This window comes from Dufourea novaeangliae, unplaced genomic scaffold (assembly GCF_001272555.1).
Source record: "Dufourea novaeangliae isolate 0120121106 unplaced genomic scaffold, ASM127255v1 scaffold92, whole genome shotgun sequence".
Lineage (NCBI taxonomy): Eukaryota > Metazoa > Arthropoda > Insecta > Hymenoptera > Halictidae > Dufourea > Dufourea novaeangliae.
Window position 1 is genome coordinate 23,820 of NW_015373967.1, and position 14,061 is coordinate 37,880.

Sequence of the window (14,061 nt, forward strand, 5' to 3'; positions counted from 1 at the left end):
CCTTGTCGAAGGTCGTCAACTGGAAAAAAAAACGCGAATGCGTCTGTCAAGAGTCACGTGTAACATCGCCCGCTAGTTGCAGCTCAGTGCTTAACCTCAGCCATCGCAAGTGCTACACGGTTGTCTATCGAATACCCGGAATATTCGGAGGGAAAAGACATCGATGTTGTCCGTTTGATCTAAGAGAGTCACGAATTTTCATTGAGTGATCCGAGCACAGCATCAACGACGATCGTTCCGCGTTGTATAATAGGAGAAAGCTCTGGGGCGAGCATTTGTCAATTCGAATTTGAATTCTGCTACTCCGGGCTTCGTTCGCCAAGTGTTATATCATTTTTAAGCTGCTGATCATATTGAATTGAATGCTGGTGGATTACACTCCTGGGTGAAATGCCTAAAATAAGAACCAAGCAACCGAATAGCCTCTGGTTAAGGCAACGTGAATTGGGCATAAAGTTTCCTTTAGGACATGCAGATCGCTTTCATAAAACCCTTTACTCTTCCATACAGCCTGTAACTTCTTGGGATCATGCGTTATCCTCTGCAACTCATGGAGGAGTCTTTAATTTAGAGTATTCTCCAGATGGGTTAGTCTATAAAATGTTTACAATTTAGATTCTTCTCAAGTATCGTATGCATTAACAAGACATGTATTTCCATTGTTTGACAGTTCGCTCTTGTTGGCTGCATGCGAGAGAAAAACTATTTTAATGTTTGATCCTCTGAGGAGGAGATTAATACATGCAATAGAAAATGCTCACAATGACTGTGTTAATTGTGTTAGGTACGTATAATGTATTTGTGCATAGCCTCTTGAACAATACATCATTCTAATCATCCTTCGTAATAGGTTTTTAGATCAACGTATGTTTGCAACCTGTTCAGATGATAGTACAGTAGCCCTTTGGGACGCTAGAAATTTAAAGCAACGAATTAGAACTCTCCATGGACATTCGAATTGGGTTAAGAATATTGAGTACAGTCCCAAGGATAGCTTATTACTAACCAGTGGATTCGATGGTAGCATATACACTTGGGACATAAATACATTTACCGAAAATAGTATTCTGTATACTCGTGTGTTTCATACAAATGGACTGATGCGTACTAGACTTAGTCCAGATGCTAGCAAAATGTTGATAAGCACCACTTCTGGATACCTCATGATTATACACAACCTTAAGTTAAGGACTCTATCTCAAGACCTTGCAGGATTTAGAGTATGTTTAGTTTTCCCAGTGATCGATTTGTCGCTAGTGTGTTACATTTAAAATTATTGGTATATTTTTATTGCAGCCCAATATGTACCGGTTGATGCAATCCTCGCAAACCACAATACCAAACGTGGAAAGTTTCACGCATCTCTTTTCCAATTCCCGTACCCACAATAGAGTAGAATTTTTAACTGATTTTCCCGTCGGCGACGATGCAGAGATAATATCGAGCCTGCAAGTGCATCCTCAAGGTTGGTGCGCTTTGTCTAGGAACGTCAGCAATGGAGAGAAATCTGAGGTTGGTTACAACAATGTTAATTACTAGGACGATTCTTTGTGTCCATTGTTACCGGTTTGTTTGTACGTTACAGTGGACCTGTATTCACGACATACAAGAACGCGATACGTCTAGTACGGCGGACGAAACGAAAGAAGGGGAGGAAACGGGTCCTCAGTTCAACGACGTAACCGTCGAAGAATTCGAAGATTTTCAGCAGCCTCAACCGTCGCGATCGGGTATAACGTCCTCGTTCCTAATAGAGAATCCAAGTCGTGTCAGGGTGTTTCACAGAATGTCCGACGGAAGATCGAACTCGCATGGATCCTCGGATAACGGGCAATCGAACAGGTCCTCGCGAACCAGCTGGCAAGGCACGTCTCGTAGAGCGTCACGGTCACAGTCGAGGAATTCGCGTTCGGATAGGAACGCGACCAGAGCGAATCTCGGCACGGTCGAGGTTAGCTCCAGTTCCGGGTCATCCGAGTCACGGATAAGCGCGGACAGAGAGGACGCCAGACAGGAGGAGAGAGACGTATACGATACCAGCGAGAACGAGAGTATGCACGAGGAGGCTTCCACCGATCCGGATCGTGATTTTGTGATAGATTACAGTTCCTCTAGGCCGAATTCTCATCTGAATTATATACGACGCAACATGATCGACAACTTTTCGACCGGTAATATAGAATTACACGTGAGCACGACAGACGTGTGGGAGGCGCACGTGGCGATCAGAGAAGCTAGGCTTAGAAGAGAGAGGGATTGGCTTTCTAGATCGAGTAACAACACGGTCGTCATTATCGGCGACAGGACCAGGGTACAAAATCAGAATAGGCAGGGTCAGCAAACGATGTACGCTATCCCGAGGAACCGTATGATCCATCAGAACACGCCCAGATTAACCCATTACATCGAGGAACCAAATGTCGGTTCCGGTTACATCAAAGAATTGTGCTTCTCGGCCGACGGACGACTGATATGCTCACCGTTCGGTTACGGTGTACGATTGTTAGCGTTCTCCGGCGACTGCTCGGAATTGTCCAATTGTGTTCCCCCGTTCAACGAGTCCGTACAGTTGCACGAGTTGGCGACAAACGTCAGCCATTCCGGGATCGTGGTTAGCACGAAATTTTCACCCAGGCACTGTTTACTTGTTTCCGGTTGCCTTGGCGGGAAGATAGTGTGGCACGAACCGGTAGTTCAGTAAGAACAATTTTTTTTTCTTCTTTTCTGTTATGGAATCCATCCCTCTGGGAACAAGTCTTGATGATGATGATGATGATGATGATGATATATATATATATATATATATATATATATATATATATATATGTGTGTGTGTGTATGTACATGATGTGCCGTTTTTCCTCTTCTTTTGTTTTCGTTTTTCTTTCCCGACGAAGAAAAAAATTATTGGTAGCACGCAGTCTGACTTTCTCCTGGGTATATATTATATACTTCTCAAGATACGCTCGCCAAAGCAATAGTATTTTTCACCGATATCGGTCAGCGAACCCACGCATCCGTTTCCACGGAATACGTAATATACATATATCTCTCAGTAATAATATTACGGCAGAGTACTTGTCTTTTGTATCGCCATGGAGCACGTGCTGGCGAGCTGTTACTTTAAAACTTGTATCTCAGAAACATTCCTCTCACAGTACTTGTACATACATCCGTAGAACGACGTCGATCGCGCGTTTATCCGTGATCGTGACAGTTTTTTGTGTACTCGACACGTCTGTACCGAGACTGACTCGTTTCGATCTCAATTTATCGTGTCTCACCACCGCGAACAATTCAACCAAATATCCCGGAGGAGTTTAAATTCCAGAAGAGGCACATTAGACGATCGAACCTCTGCCGATTTGTGTCGTACGCGATAATCGTATGTTTGTGCTCGCCGGAGAACCGTATCATTGGTAGTAAATTTACTAGCCGATCAATCGTTGCGAGTAAGTATGTAAGAGTGCCAGACTTGGAAAAATCATGCGACGACAATTTAATGGAACCGAATAATTCCACTGGTAGTGGGGTCGCCGAGGATCGATAACATTCTCGGGGATCGTTATAGAAATGGAAAAGAGAGCGCCGTTGATCAACCCGCCTCGAGACTTCATTGATAGCCTAGAGAAAGATAGAAAGAGGGAGACAAAGGGCGCAGCCTCTAAATTTCTAAGTCGAGCTACGTAAGATGATGTTGCGTTTGGATACAATGAATTTCAAAGTACACAGGAGTGAATAATTATTAGGAGAAAAGGAGCTGTATACTCAATTAGGTTTTCGTGTTTCCCTTTCTTTGTAATAATCGTTCGTAAGAGAGCAATCGATGCTTTAGAACGATTAACAAGTCAAACTTTCTCCGTCACAATAGAGCAGGATCGGGGCAAGTGTCCTCTTTGATCCTAAACCTTCCTTCTCCCTACACCGAAACACGGCCAATAATTTCAGCGAATTTGTATCGTTAAGGCTGGGAAGATGTGTAACATATGTAAATACATCGTCGACTTAGATACGTGTAATAATAATAATAATAATAATATGTGTAATAACAAAATACGTAAGGCGTTCGCGTTCGTAAGCGAGAGTCTACTTTTAAGATGAGGGAAGGAAAAAGAGAGAGAGAGAGAGAGAGGGAAAACGAAAGTTCTAGACATTGTCAATTTCGGAGAACATTGTATAAAAGGTTCGGGGATATCGTGCAATTGTTCATTGGAACGGTTCAATGTTAGTTTGTTTTTTTTTTTCGACCGAAGCATTCGGAGCGTCGCCGTTTCCATCGTGACGAGGAGCCGAGAGAGCGAGTCACGTTGTCGATCGGATAGACCTTTTAATTTTTTTGCTCAACGATTCTATTACGAAAGAATCGCACCGACGATCGATTGCCATCAAATGGATACTTAAAACGACCGAATTTCAGACTTTTTCTGTAACGGTAGTTTCGTCAGTGGCTTCCGATTCCATCGTGAACGTGTGACGAGCGAGGAATGTTCGTGTGACTATTCGTTGCGTGGGTCGGTTCTCGGCTTCTTGATCGTCGCCAGTTCCAGTTGACAATTGCGTCGGAATATAATCAAGGAGACAGGCTGATTCGTCGCTCGTACGCTCTTACTATTACAACTTATACGATCGTGTACAGTAGTTAGTGTGCTGATTGTTTTTGTAAGATTTGTTTGTTTTTTTTTCTATACAATAAAATATATTGCTTAACGTCCGACGCTCGTCTTTCCATCGAATTTCCCTCCTCCCTTCTTTTTTTCTTATAATTACTCTTCGTTTCTTTCTTCTTCTGTTTTCTTACCACTTACGATTATCCATCCTGTTGAAAGAGAGTCTGGTCCATTTTACGATCTTTATTAACAATTAACTTATGTACAAGTGTATATACTCTGAAGTTCAACAAACTCTTGATCCTAGCACGTAGGCTGATACAAAACAAACGAATTCCTTCCGTGATTTCCTCTTGGCACCTCGAGAGACTTGAAATATTTCTCGAGCGCTCAAGGCTTTACTTTTTTCGTTTTATTCGCCTTCCTTTGTGTTTTTTTTTTCTGCCGACACATTTGTAATCGTTATTTGTATTTAATTATGCATGGACGCCTTTTGTCGAACACGAATATTCTCGGTGGAAGAACCGACAGTAATTCGATTAGATTTTTTATATATACGAATAAGCAATCGGCAGTATCCATGGTTAGCGATGGGATCGATACCGATACTATTGATGATATTGAATCAATTCGGTACCGAAGTACTGAATGGAAAGTATCGATACGTATTGAAATTTTGGGTACTTGGTATCCAATATCGTTACCGGTTCCTCTTGAATCGGTACCAAAGAAGTATCGAGGAAGTATTAATCTTTTTCGATACCAACGTGTTTGATATGTATCAATACTGGATCGAAATTTGTAGAATGGTATTGGTAGTATCGATTCGGTATCAGGCCTATCACTACCCACGGTTACCTGCGGAATCGTCCATGTACGATAAAGGGACGGTGGATCTTGTTAATAAATAGCCTAAATAAATAAGTAAAACGGTGAACCAGTACTTTTATGGTTAGTTATATTCCTCTCCCGTGTTATCGCGTCGATTATATTTGTCCATTAATCTCTACGAAGCTTCACGTACACACACCAATAATAATCGACGAATCGCCGCGGCATTCGAACATTTTATTCCGCACGTCAAACCTATCGCCAGAGGTCGCGTCCGAGAATGCTTGCGCGCGTGAATCTTCATTTAATACGGAGCTGTTTCCCGACCTGATCGAATAAACACGAAGGAACAGAGTTTAAACGTGACTCTGGGTGTGGCCCCTTCTTATTCCGAAAATATCCCCCCCGTTGTCCAACGCCACGGAAAAAGGCTGATGACCATATTTTCCTAAGGGAAAGGACCCCATGGAATTTTGTCTATAGGATCCCGCGAAACATCAACTTGACCGCGAGCTTTCGAAAACTATATTATAGTAAATCATCGATGAGTGTACGAACCTAGAAGCCTTCGAACACTCATCGATGATTTCTTGTATTATCCGTCGAACACCGAACGAATTTACACCATTCCTGGAAGTCCTGTTCCAATCAAACGAGCCACACTCTCAAATGATATAGTAGAAGACAACGGTCAGAAGGATGTATCCGAAATTAGCCACGATCGCGTGACCGGCGTTTACAAGCAATGTCGTCGCGTGATTCTGATGCTCCTGATGATCATGATGATGTTGGTTCGTCTCAGTGTTATTCATATGGGACTGTACACCGTACACGTGACCCTCATGAGGAGATCTTCTCGATCTAGTCACCAGAGTTAGCTTCGTGTTCGGTGGACGACGTTTCTCAGATTGGTTTTTGTCCGAACGAATCTCCTCGGGAATCGGGGGCGGTAGTTCACCCTTGAATCGTCTGAATTGTGGTGTTCTACTGAGTACATCCGTGGACAATCTACCCGATGATCGTTCGTCGATCCCAGAAATCGATCTCGCCAGACCGGTGTCCTTCAATCGTTTCCCATCAAAGGTGATCAACACACCGGATGAGGATGAGGATTGGTATTCGTTGGGAATCGTGCTTGAAACTGGAGGCAGATAATACGCGTTTGATCTGTCCGCCGCCATTTCCATATCCTCTGTTTCCCCTGGTCGCGATTTCACCGTTCCAGTGGTCTTCTTCTTTGGTTTCTTCATCGTATCCACTGTCGGAACGGGAGGTGAGGGTATGAAGACCGGCTCGAAATTGTCGATCGGTCTGTGGTTCGTAGCTTCTTGCACCAATGTGTCATCCTTTTGCTCTGCTTGCTCTGTGATTCTTCTCTGAGCCACGTCCTCGATTCTGTCCACAGTTTTGATGATGGGCTTGAAACCACCCTCGATAACTATCGAGTCAGGATTGAAACCCGTATTTCTGGCCGGTTTCATGGGTATCACAAGCACATTAGTGGATTCGTCCACCGTCGACACTTTCGCTTCTACCTTGATCTGTGGCTTGGTCTCGATCTTCTTCAGCTTGACGATTTGAGGACTACCGGGTGACAGTTTCTCGGAGGTACGCCTGTAAGTAGAAGATGCTGGTCTGTAAACGGCCTTCTTCCGTTCCATGAACACAGGCCTGGACGATAAGGGTAGGCTGTTCGTTTGCGGCATCGTGTGCATCGGTGTCTGCAACATCGGACGACGCGTCAGCATCGGTCGCTTGATGATCATCAACTGCGTCCGTTGCTCCGGCTGATGGTGATGATAATGATGCTGGGACGGCGACGGCAACGATTGATGATGGTAAAGATGATGGTAATTGGTCGAGTGTTGATGATGATGAGGCGGCAACGGTCTGGAATATAGGATCTGTGGCCCGTTCGCGGCCGTGTAAGTATATTTCGTTCCGTGGCTCATTGGTCGTGGGTTATCTGCAACGAGGTTAGACATTTGCTGGTTAGTGGGCGACTGTTGCTGATGATGGAGTTCATGCTCGATCTCTGTGATTTGTTGCCGGCCAGGGGGATAGGATGCGGGGGACGATGACGGTAGCCTGTTGCCGCCTCCTTGCGTCATCGATTGTTCGCGATAGATCGGCGTGAGTTGTTGATGATGATGATGATGATGATGATGATGATAGTTCTGATGGTGATTCTGATGTTGCTGCAAGAGATCCTCGTCGAGGTGCGCGTGATGATGGGTTTCCTTCACGCGTACCTCGTGACGATGTGCCGACTGGTCAGGGGTTGTGTACGAGGACATCGAGCCGTATGGTTCCTCGTATTGTGACGATGATTGCAAGCGCGCATAATTGTTGTTATTATTATTATTAGCGTTCGTTAGTAGCTGCGTGTATGATGCGCTTAGCTTGCCGTGGTTAGTAGCCGTTGGATGATCGTAAGAATAACGAAGCCCGTTGTCACGATGCGGGGGATGATGCGGTAGATGCTGCTGAAGAAACTCCGCGGTGGGCGTTACCTTGCTCGCGACGCGAATACTGGAGCTGCCCTCGAGATCCTCGTCCCTCGGACGTTGCTCGTCCGGGGCAATAGCGTAAACCTCCTGGTTCTCGCTGCTTGCTGCGGCCACACCCGTGGTGTCGCAGCTGTCATGGACGTTGATCTTCCAGCCCAGATAACGATGGGTGTAACACTATGTGCATACGATATGTATCGCCGATGATATCGTGTATATACGAGTCGTAGATCGAGAAAGAGGGAAACTTCATCCTCTGATATGGTAAGGTCCGGGTCACCTTACCATTCAAGGGTTAAATGTTACGCACGTACCTGATAGTACACCGTGTCGGGGGTGTTCTCGTCGGGTGTCCATTCGACGTAACCAGGCGAACCGTCGTCACACTCGAGGGTCAGAGTGCGTTGATACGCACCGAACGATGAGAATTCGTCCGCGGGTGGTTGATTCTGATCCGGGACCCAGTTGCACAAACGTCCGACACCAGTCGCACGGTATACACCACGATGTCGTTGGGCACCAGCGAATATCTTAACTTTCTGTACGCAAGAAGGACATACACCCGCCAATTCACTATTTCATCCGATGATTCATCAAGTTCATGGTGGTCTCGAACGATCAAATTATCGGATTATCGACGATATTTCAATGCAACGATGTAAGACCGTATAAAAGTTTAGAAAAAGTAATATACACTGACTCACGTGTCCGTTTGTATACTTTAAAAATTATAATTAAGTGTACAAATTTTTATGCTAACTCTACTTCTGTAACCTCGCGATTTTTACTTCTATCACGCTTTTATGATAAATTTTTCTGAATCTTAAAATAAGATTTCTAGTTTCGTATGTAATCCAATGAAAGAAATGTGACAGTGTTTAATGAAAATATTCGTGAGTCACTGTAAGTGTTTGAAAAAAAAAAAGCTTACAGCCTTCTCTTCGGGCGTCTTGTGCTGATATCCGCCGATCGGATCGTCGGTGATGTAGAACGGATGATAACGCGCTGGTGTGTCCGAATTCTCGCCGCCCTCCACCACGAACGTGTACTTCCTACCGCGGACCACGTTCACTTCCGGGATCAGTAGACCGTTTATGTACCAAGAGATACCCCAACCGACGTGACCTGCGGAGTGGAAAGCAACGATTCACCAGGTCCACTGTTGTTAAGTTTCACTGTTCTAGTAGTTTTGAAATATTCTTCGAACACCAGAACTTATGTATTTGCAAACACAAAAATCCTTTCGCTAGCAAAGTGTTAACCTAAACTAGCAAAGTAAGAACCACCGAGGGTGTGATATTTCTGAACGTCGTGGGGATGTTTCATACCAGTGATAGCTGGGTAACCGTGTTTCCCTCCAGTGGGTCCCATCTGGGCGTAGAATACACCGTCTTCGGGCTCGTCGCACTGAATCGGTGGGATATCCCAGGCGTCGGTTTTTGGAGCCGGGGCGGGGGTCGCTGGGACGCGTTGTGGTCTTCTCGTCGTTACAACCACTCCTTGTGTCTAGAAGACGTTAACGTTACACCATCCACCGATCGTAGTTTATCCTCAGTCTCGAGGTGACATCAAATTTCAATGGAATTAAAATATCGCAGAGATGGGCAAATTCATTATGTAGATGAAGAGTCTCGAATAACGACTAAAGATATGGAGACGTTACTGTACTTCTTGTCGAATGTATCGACACTTGGCAAACAATTATTCAATCTCATGAACTGTTCAAAGTTCAGAATGATGCTCTACGATATTACACAGTTTTTCACTATGTATTATTCGAATAAAATTCTGCCCAACTCTTGAATGTCCCGCGATCGAGTAACCCTCTTTGGTCGTAAGCGATCACCTGACTGCCGCTGGTGTTCTCGTCGTTCCCGGCGAACAGCTGGGAGGACTGTTCTTGATCAGGAACCGGACAATTCCAGACCGGTGGTCTACCGAAATCGATGAACCGATCGGTCTTCAGGTAGTCCGTGTGGAAGCTGACCTCTTGTCGGTCGTTCAGGGGACCGATCGCCCATATCACCGCCTGCGAGCTGTTCGTCAGAATCTGATGATCGAGCTCGTCGTTCGTCTTTAACGGCCTTTGATACGTGACGATGCTGTATCCGTCCACCAGGGCGGCGTTCAACAATCGAATGGAATTCGTGTTCTCCTGCAGACACGAGACAGTTTCGGGCGAGTCAATCGAACGTGCAGGAATGAGAGTGATTTACCTGTATACGGGTGTCGGGACAACTGCCACGTCCACCGGTACACTGCGATTTTGCGTCCAAGAAATAATCTATCGCGTAGCCCTGAAGGGTCTGCTTGTCGACCCAAGCGACGACCACGTCACCGCCGACCATTAGGCTTCTCTCGGGATTCGCCGATAAACCGAACGACATGTACTGTCCGTCGTCTGTGGAAGAGTGTCGTGCGAATAGTGTTAACAGTTTGACTGCCACCATCACCCAAATATGGGTGACACGTATATAATACATTGCAAAAGAGGACTGGATTGTTTAAATACCGTTAGAAAATTGTTCGCGTGTATATTACGACACTTATCGAATATAAAGTGAATGTATAGATATTGTTCCGTGTCTGGTTACATACGACCGTTTTCACTGTATAAGTCAACGTGTTAAATCTATCGTAAATATAATCGTTCGAGACACGCCTACCATCCCCACGTTACGATCTTCGAACGATATCCACGTTCTCGAGGTACGCGTATTAATTTCGGCGAGGTAGCCACGCGAGAGAAGGGATGGCCCTTCTAAATCTATCAAAAGGTTCGTTCAACGACTACCCTCTTCGGTCCGCGCGGAATTGGACCGTGAAACGTGTGATTTTTTTATGCTCTCTTTTTTTCACGGAAGACCGATCCCATCCGACCAGGGAGTGTGCAAGCGCAGGCCCAACCTTGTTACAGCTGGTTCCACGGATTCGTCGTTAACCCTTTAACGCCCAAACATCTCTTTCAAGGGAAAAAATGATTTCTCTCGATTTGGCAACTCGAAAATGGTTCCAATAGGTGCACCTCATCTGTACTTGCACGACAAAACCTTTGGAAATATCATACTGGGTGTTAAAGGGTTGAGGAGACGCGTGTTCCCGGTTCCAAATTAATATTATTCCTGCCGCGTAATCGTGAACTGAGGGGCTCCTGAAAAAACCACGTTATCTGACGCTGGACACAGAGGCGTCCAGACGAGACGCGTTCTCTATTGTTTGAATGCAAAAGTTCGGCCGGATCTTCACGGTTTGTTCCCGTCAGAGCCGGGAGTAAATTCACGCGGAGCTTTCAATAAACGGCGATAGAAGTTTCGCCCTTTTGTGCGGAGAGGCGGTAAACGCGGCGACAGCAGCACGGAAACGTATATACATACATACATATACAACATATATACATATATAGATATATACATACACACATCCACACACACACACTCACCAAGTTTTCCAACGAGTTGGGCGACTATGCTGTCTCCGGCCACGGCCCATCGCACCTCGAACGCCAGCCTGTCCTCGAGAACTTCGCAGTTCAGTTTCGACTGAAATCAAACGACAAACCGTTTTTTCTTTTTTTTTTTTCACCATTGTTTACACGAGATACATCGATCGTTTGCGCCCAGCCTCATTGTTTACATATCCGATATCGATTCTTTCATCTTATTTTCGCGCACTTGGCCGACGCGATCCATCGAATTCGAACGGAAGCTTCGCTAAAGATGTGTTCTCGGTCTCGCGTCGTCTTGTTCCAAGTAGGGATGTTCGATTCTCTTTGGGTAACACGTCACTGCCGTATATAATATATACACTACCGAATCGAACATCCCTAGTTTTAAGTGATCACTTTCGAGGTAAGACAAAGGTTTCGTGTATGTTGTTTTTTTTTGAAGAAGAAGAAGAAGAAAAATACGTTTATTCGCATCGTTCTCAAAGTAGAAACGTACAAAAAAGTCGATAGAAAAAATAATTTCATTTTGCATGCGTGTAAATATATATATATATATATATATATAATCTATATGGTAAATATACGCTAATATCATCCCGTTGTGTCACGAAGTATCTGCACTCGGAAGTAAAAGAACTGGCCCTAGGCTGTAAAGTCTCTTCTCCGTTCTCGCGTCATCGATAGGAGAAACGGGATTTAACCACCGGTATCACAGTCGTAATCACAACTCCAATCCCTTTCTCTCTCTCTCTCTCTCTCTCTCTCTCTCCCTCTCTCTTTCACACACACCTCAAATTTTACAGAAAAAAAACGCTTCTTTCCCTCGTTTAAGAGCGAAAAGAGAGCCGACGGCGAACAAATCGCGGTGCCATTCACTCTCGCGAAGTCTCTCACTTCTCTGAATCAAGAAACGATCGCGTTTCTACTACTTCGATGTATAAATCCACTCGCAAGAAAATTTCTGTCTCTGTTCTCTCTCCCACTCTTTCTATCTCTCTTTTTCTCGCGTTCGCCACGTTTTTCGAACGCGAGGCCATCGCGCGTGGAAGGGTTGAAAGTTTCTCAAGGATGAGAAATTCAGGGTCACCTTTGTCTAGGTGAGAAAAAACAAGCCTCTCTTGCCGGAATGGGAAAACGAGAACGTCGATCATATTCTTGTACGCCCGCGGGGGAAACGACGAGACAATCCGATAGTATATCCGGACCGTCACTAATATCGACACATAGTATATTCATTGCAGAACTCGGCTGACGGCGGACACCGTGAATCACGGCGACTACTCTTATTGTTCTAGGAGAACATCATGCATCCGTTATTACGGGGGAGGGTGGGGGGTGAGAGATTACGTATATACGTACGTTCCTTGGAATAGGATTCTAGAGGGGTGATTAAAGGCATGTGTGTGTATCTCGTCCATGGGCTGCGTGTACTTCGAGGTGCCATTCTACAGGGGTGTTACGAAAGTATGATGTGCGTTGCTTGTTCAGGATCGGGGAACTGACAACCCTTTCCTTTCGTCTATTGTTCCGCGAGTTGTTCTCGAATTCGAAAGAGTTCATCGGTTCCAAGGTAACCACGTCTAGTGTTTCTTCTCGAGAATTTCTCGAAGAAAAAGTAAACTCTTTGATTTCTTATTTCTCGAGAATTTTTTCGAAATTTAAATATCCACTTGCAACAGAATCGAATTGAATGCAAGGATATATTATATTATTATCGATAAATTTCTTTTCTCGAGAAACGAAAAGTATCGAGAATTCAGAAACAGTAATCACGTCGATTGGATAAACCCTTCCGACACGCCTGTTTATCGCGAAAAGAACTTTTTCCATGAAAATCCCTCTGCTATATACCTATATCACGGACGTGTACGAACAGTTATTTGTATTCCGAGACCCCCGTTTTAATAGATAGCCGTCGCGCAACCAGGGGGGAGGTCCTGGATAAACAAAAGAGGGTGGATGGGATCTCGTTGTGTAACTCCTACCTCTATCGGTCCTCGAAACTTTCCGAAGTGGGCTGTGGCACGCGACCGGCCGAGCAGAGCAACTTCTCGAACGATCTCCTCCGGCTAATATTATCGCAGCTGTGCCACCTGAGCTTTCCGGTTGCGGCGACGGAGAAACGAATTGTCGGTAAACGTGTATATGGCGGAGCAAGCTTACAGAGAACTTTCGCCGCTAATTTGTCGAGACTCTGAGAAACTTCTGACCGAGTTCCGTTTCTGAAGGGCTGTGTATCGAGTATACGTCGGGAAATCGTTTGGAAATTCTTTCTTTTTGGATCTCAGCTCGACACACGCAACACACACTCACATATACCGTGTGACTGGGATGTGGGTAAAGGCGAAAATGTTTCCTGTTGGTAGTGAATCTGACGAGCGATATGAAAAACAACGATTTAAATGAACTAATGTAGGTGGTACACAGTTCGAATGATTTCTACCCCGGCTGATTGTTTATTCAATGGAGGAAATATGTATCTGGACCACAGATTCAGAGTGTATTAAATCACACTTTTCAAACTTCAGACGGGAAAAATTTGTAAAAATTTATATATATGTTGTGTCTTGTACTTTTTTATTTATTTTTGGAGGGAATACTTGAATTTCTGAACTGAAAATGTGGAGACCTACTTTATATTAGTGAAACTACGTGTTGCAATGGTTAT

The 14,061-nt window shown here is 44.7% G+C and overlaps 2 protein-coding genes across 2 annotated transcripts in view; one reads left to right on the plus strand and one right to left on the minus strand.

The window, feature by feature from the left end:
- Positions 1 to 390: 390 nt before the first annotated feature.
- LOC107186749 (DDB1- and CUL4-associated factor 10) lies at positions 391 to 2,701 on the plus strand. Its single transcript, XM_015574686.1, has 5 exons — positions 391 to 587; positions 671 to 784; positions 851 to 1,220; positions 1,297 to 1,512; positions 1,586 to 2,701. Exons 1-5 carry the CDS (start codon positions 391 to 393, stop codon positions 2,699 to 2,701), a joined length of 2,013 nt encoding a protein of 670 aa, XP_015430172.1.
- A 2,878-nt stretch (positions 2,702 to 5,579) lies between these two features.
- LOC107186775 (protein Skeletor, isoforms B/C-like) overlaps positions 5,580 to 14,061 on the minus strand; it is a 158,591-nt gene continuing 150,109 nt past the window's right edge. The window contains exons 8-14 of the mRNA XM_015574712.1: positions 11,388 to 11,487; positions 10,165 to 10,349; positions 9,795 to 10,103; positions 9,277 to 9,454; positions 8,880 to 9,073; positions 8,263 to 8,487; positions 5,580 to 8,125 (exon numbers count right to left, since the gene is read on the minus strand). Of these exons, the coding sequence (XP_015430198.1) occupies positions 6,104 to 8,125; positions 8,263 to 8,487; positions 8,880 to 9,073; positions 9,277 to 9,454; positions 9,795 to 10,103; positions 10,165 to 10,349; positions 11,388 to 11,487 (3,213 nt within the window). The 3' untranslated portion in view covers positions 5,580 to 6,103. The remainder of the gene's footprint in view (positions 8,126 to 8,262; positions 8,488 to 8,879; positions 9,074 to 9,276; positions 9,455 to 9,794; positions 10,104 to 10,164; positions 10,350 to 11,387; positions 11,488 to 14,061) is intronic.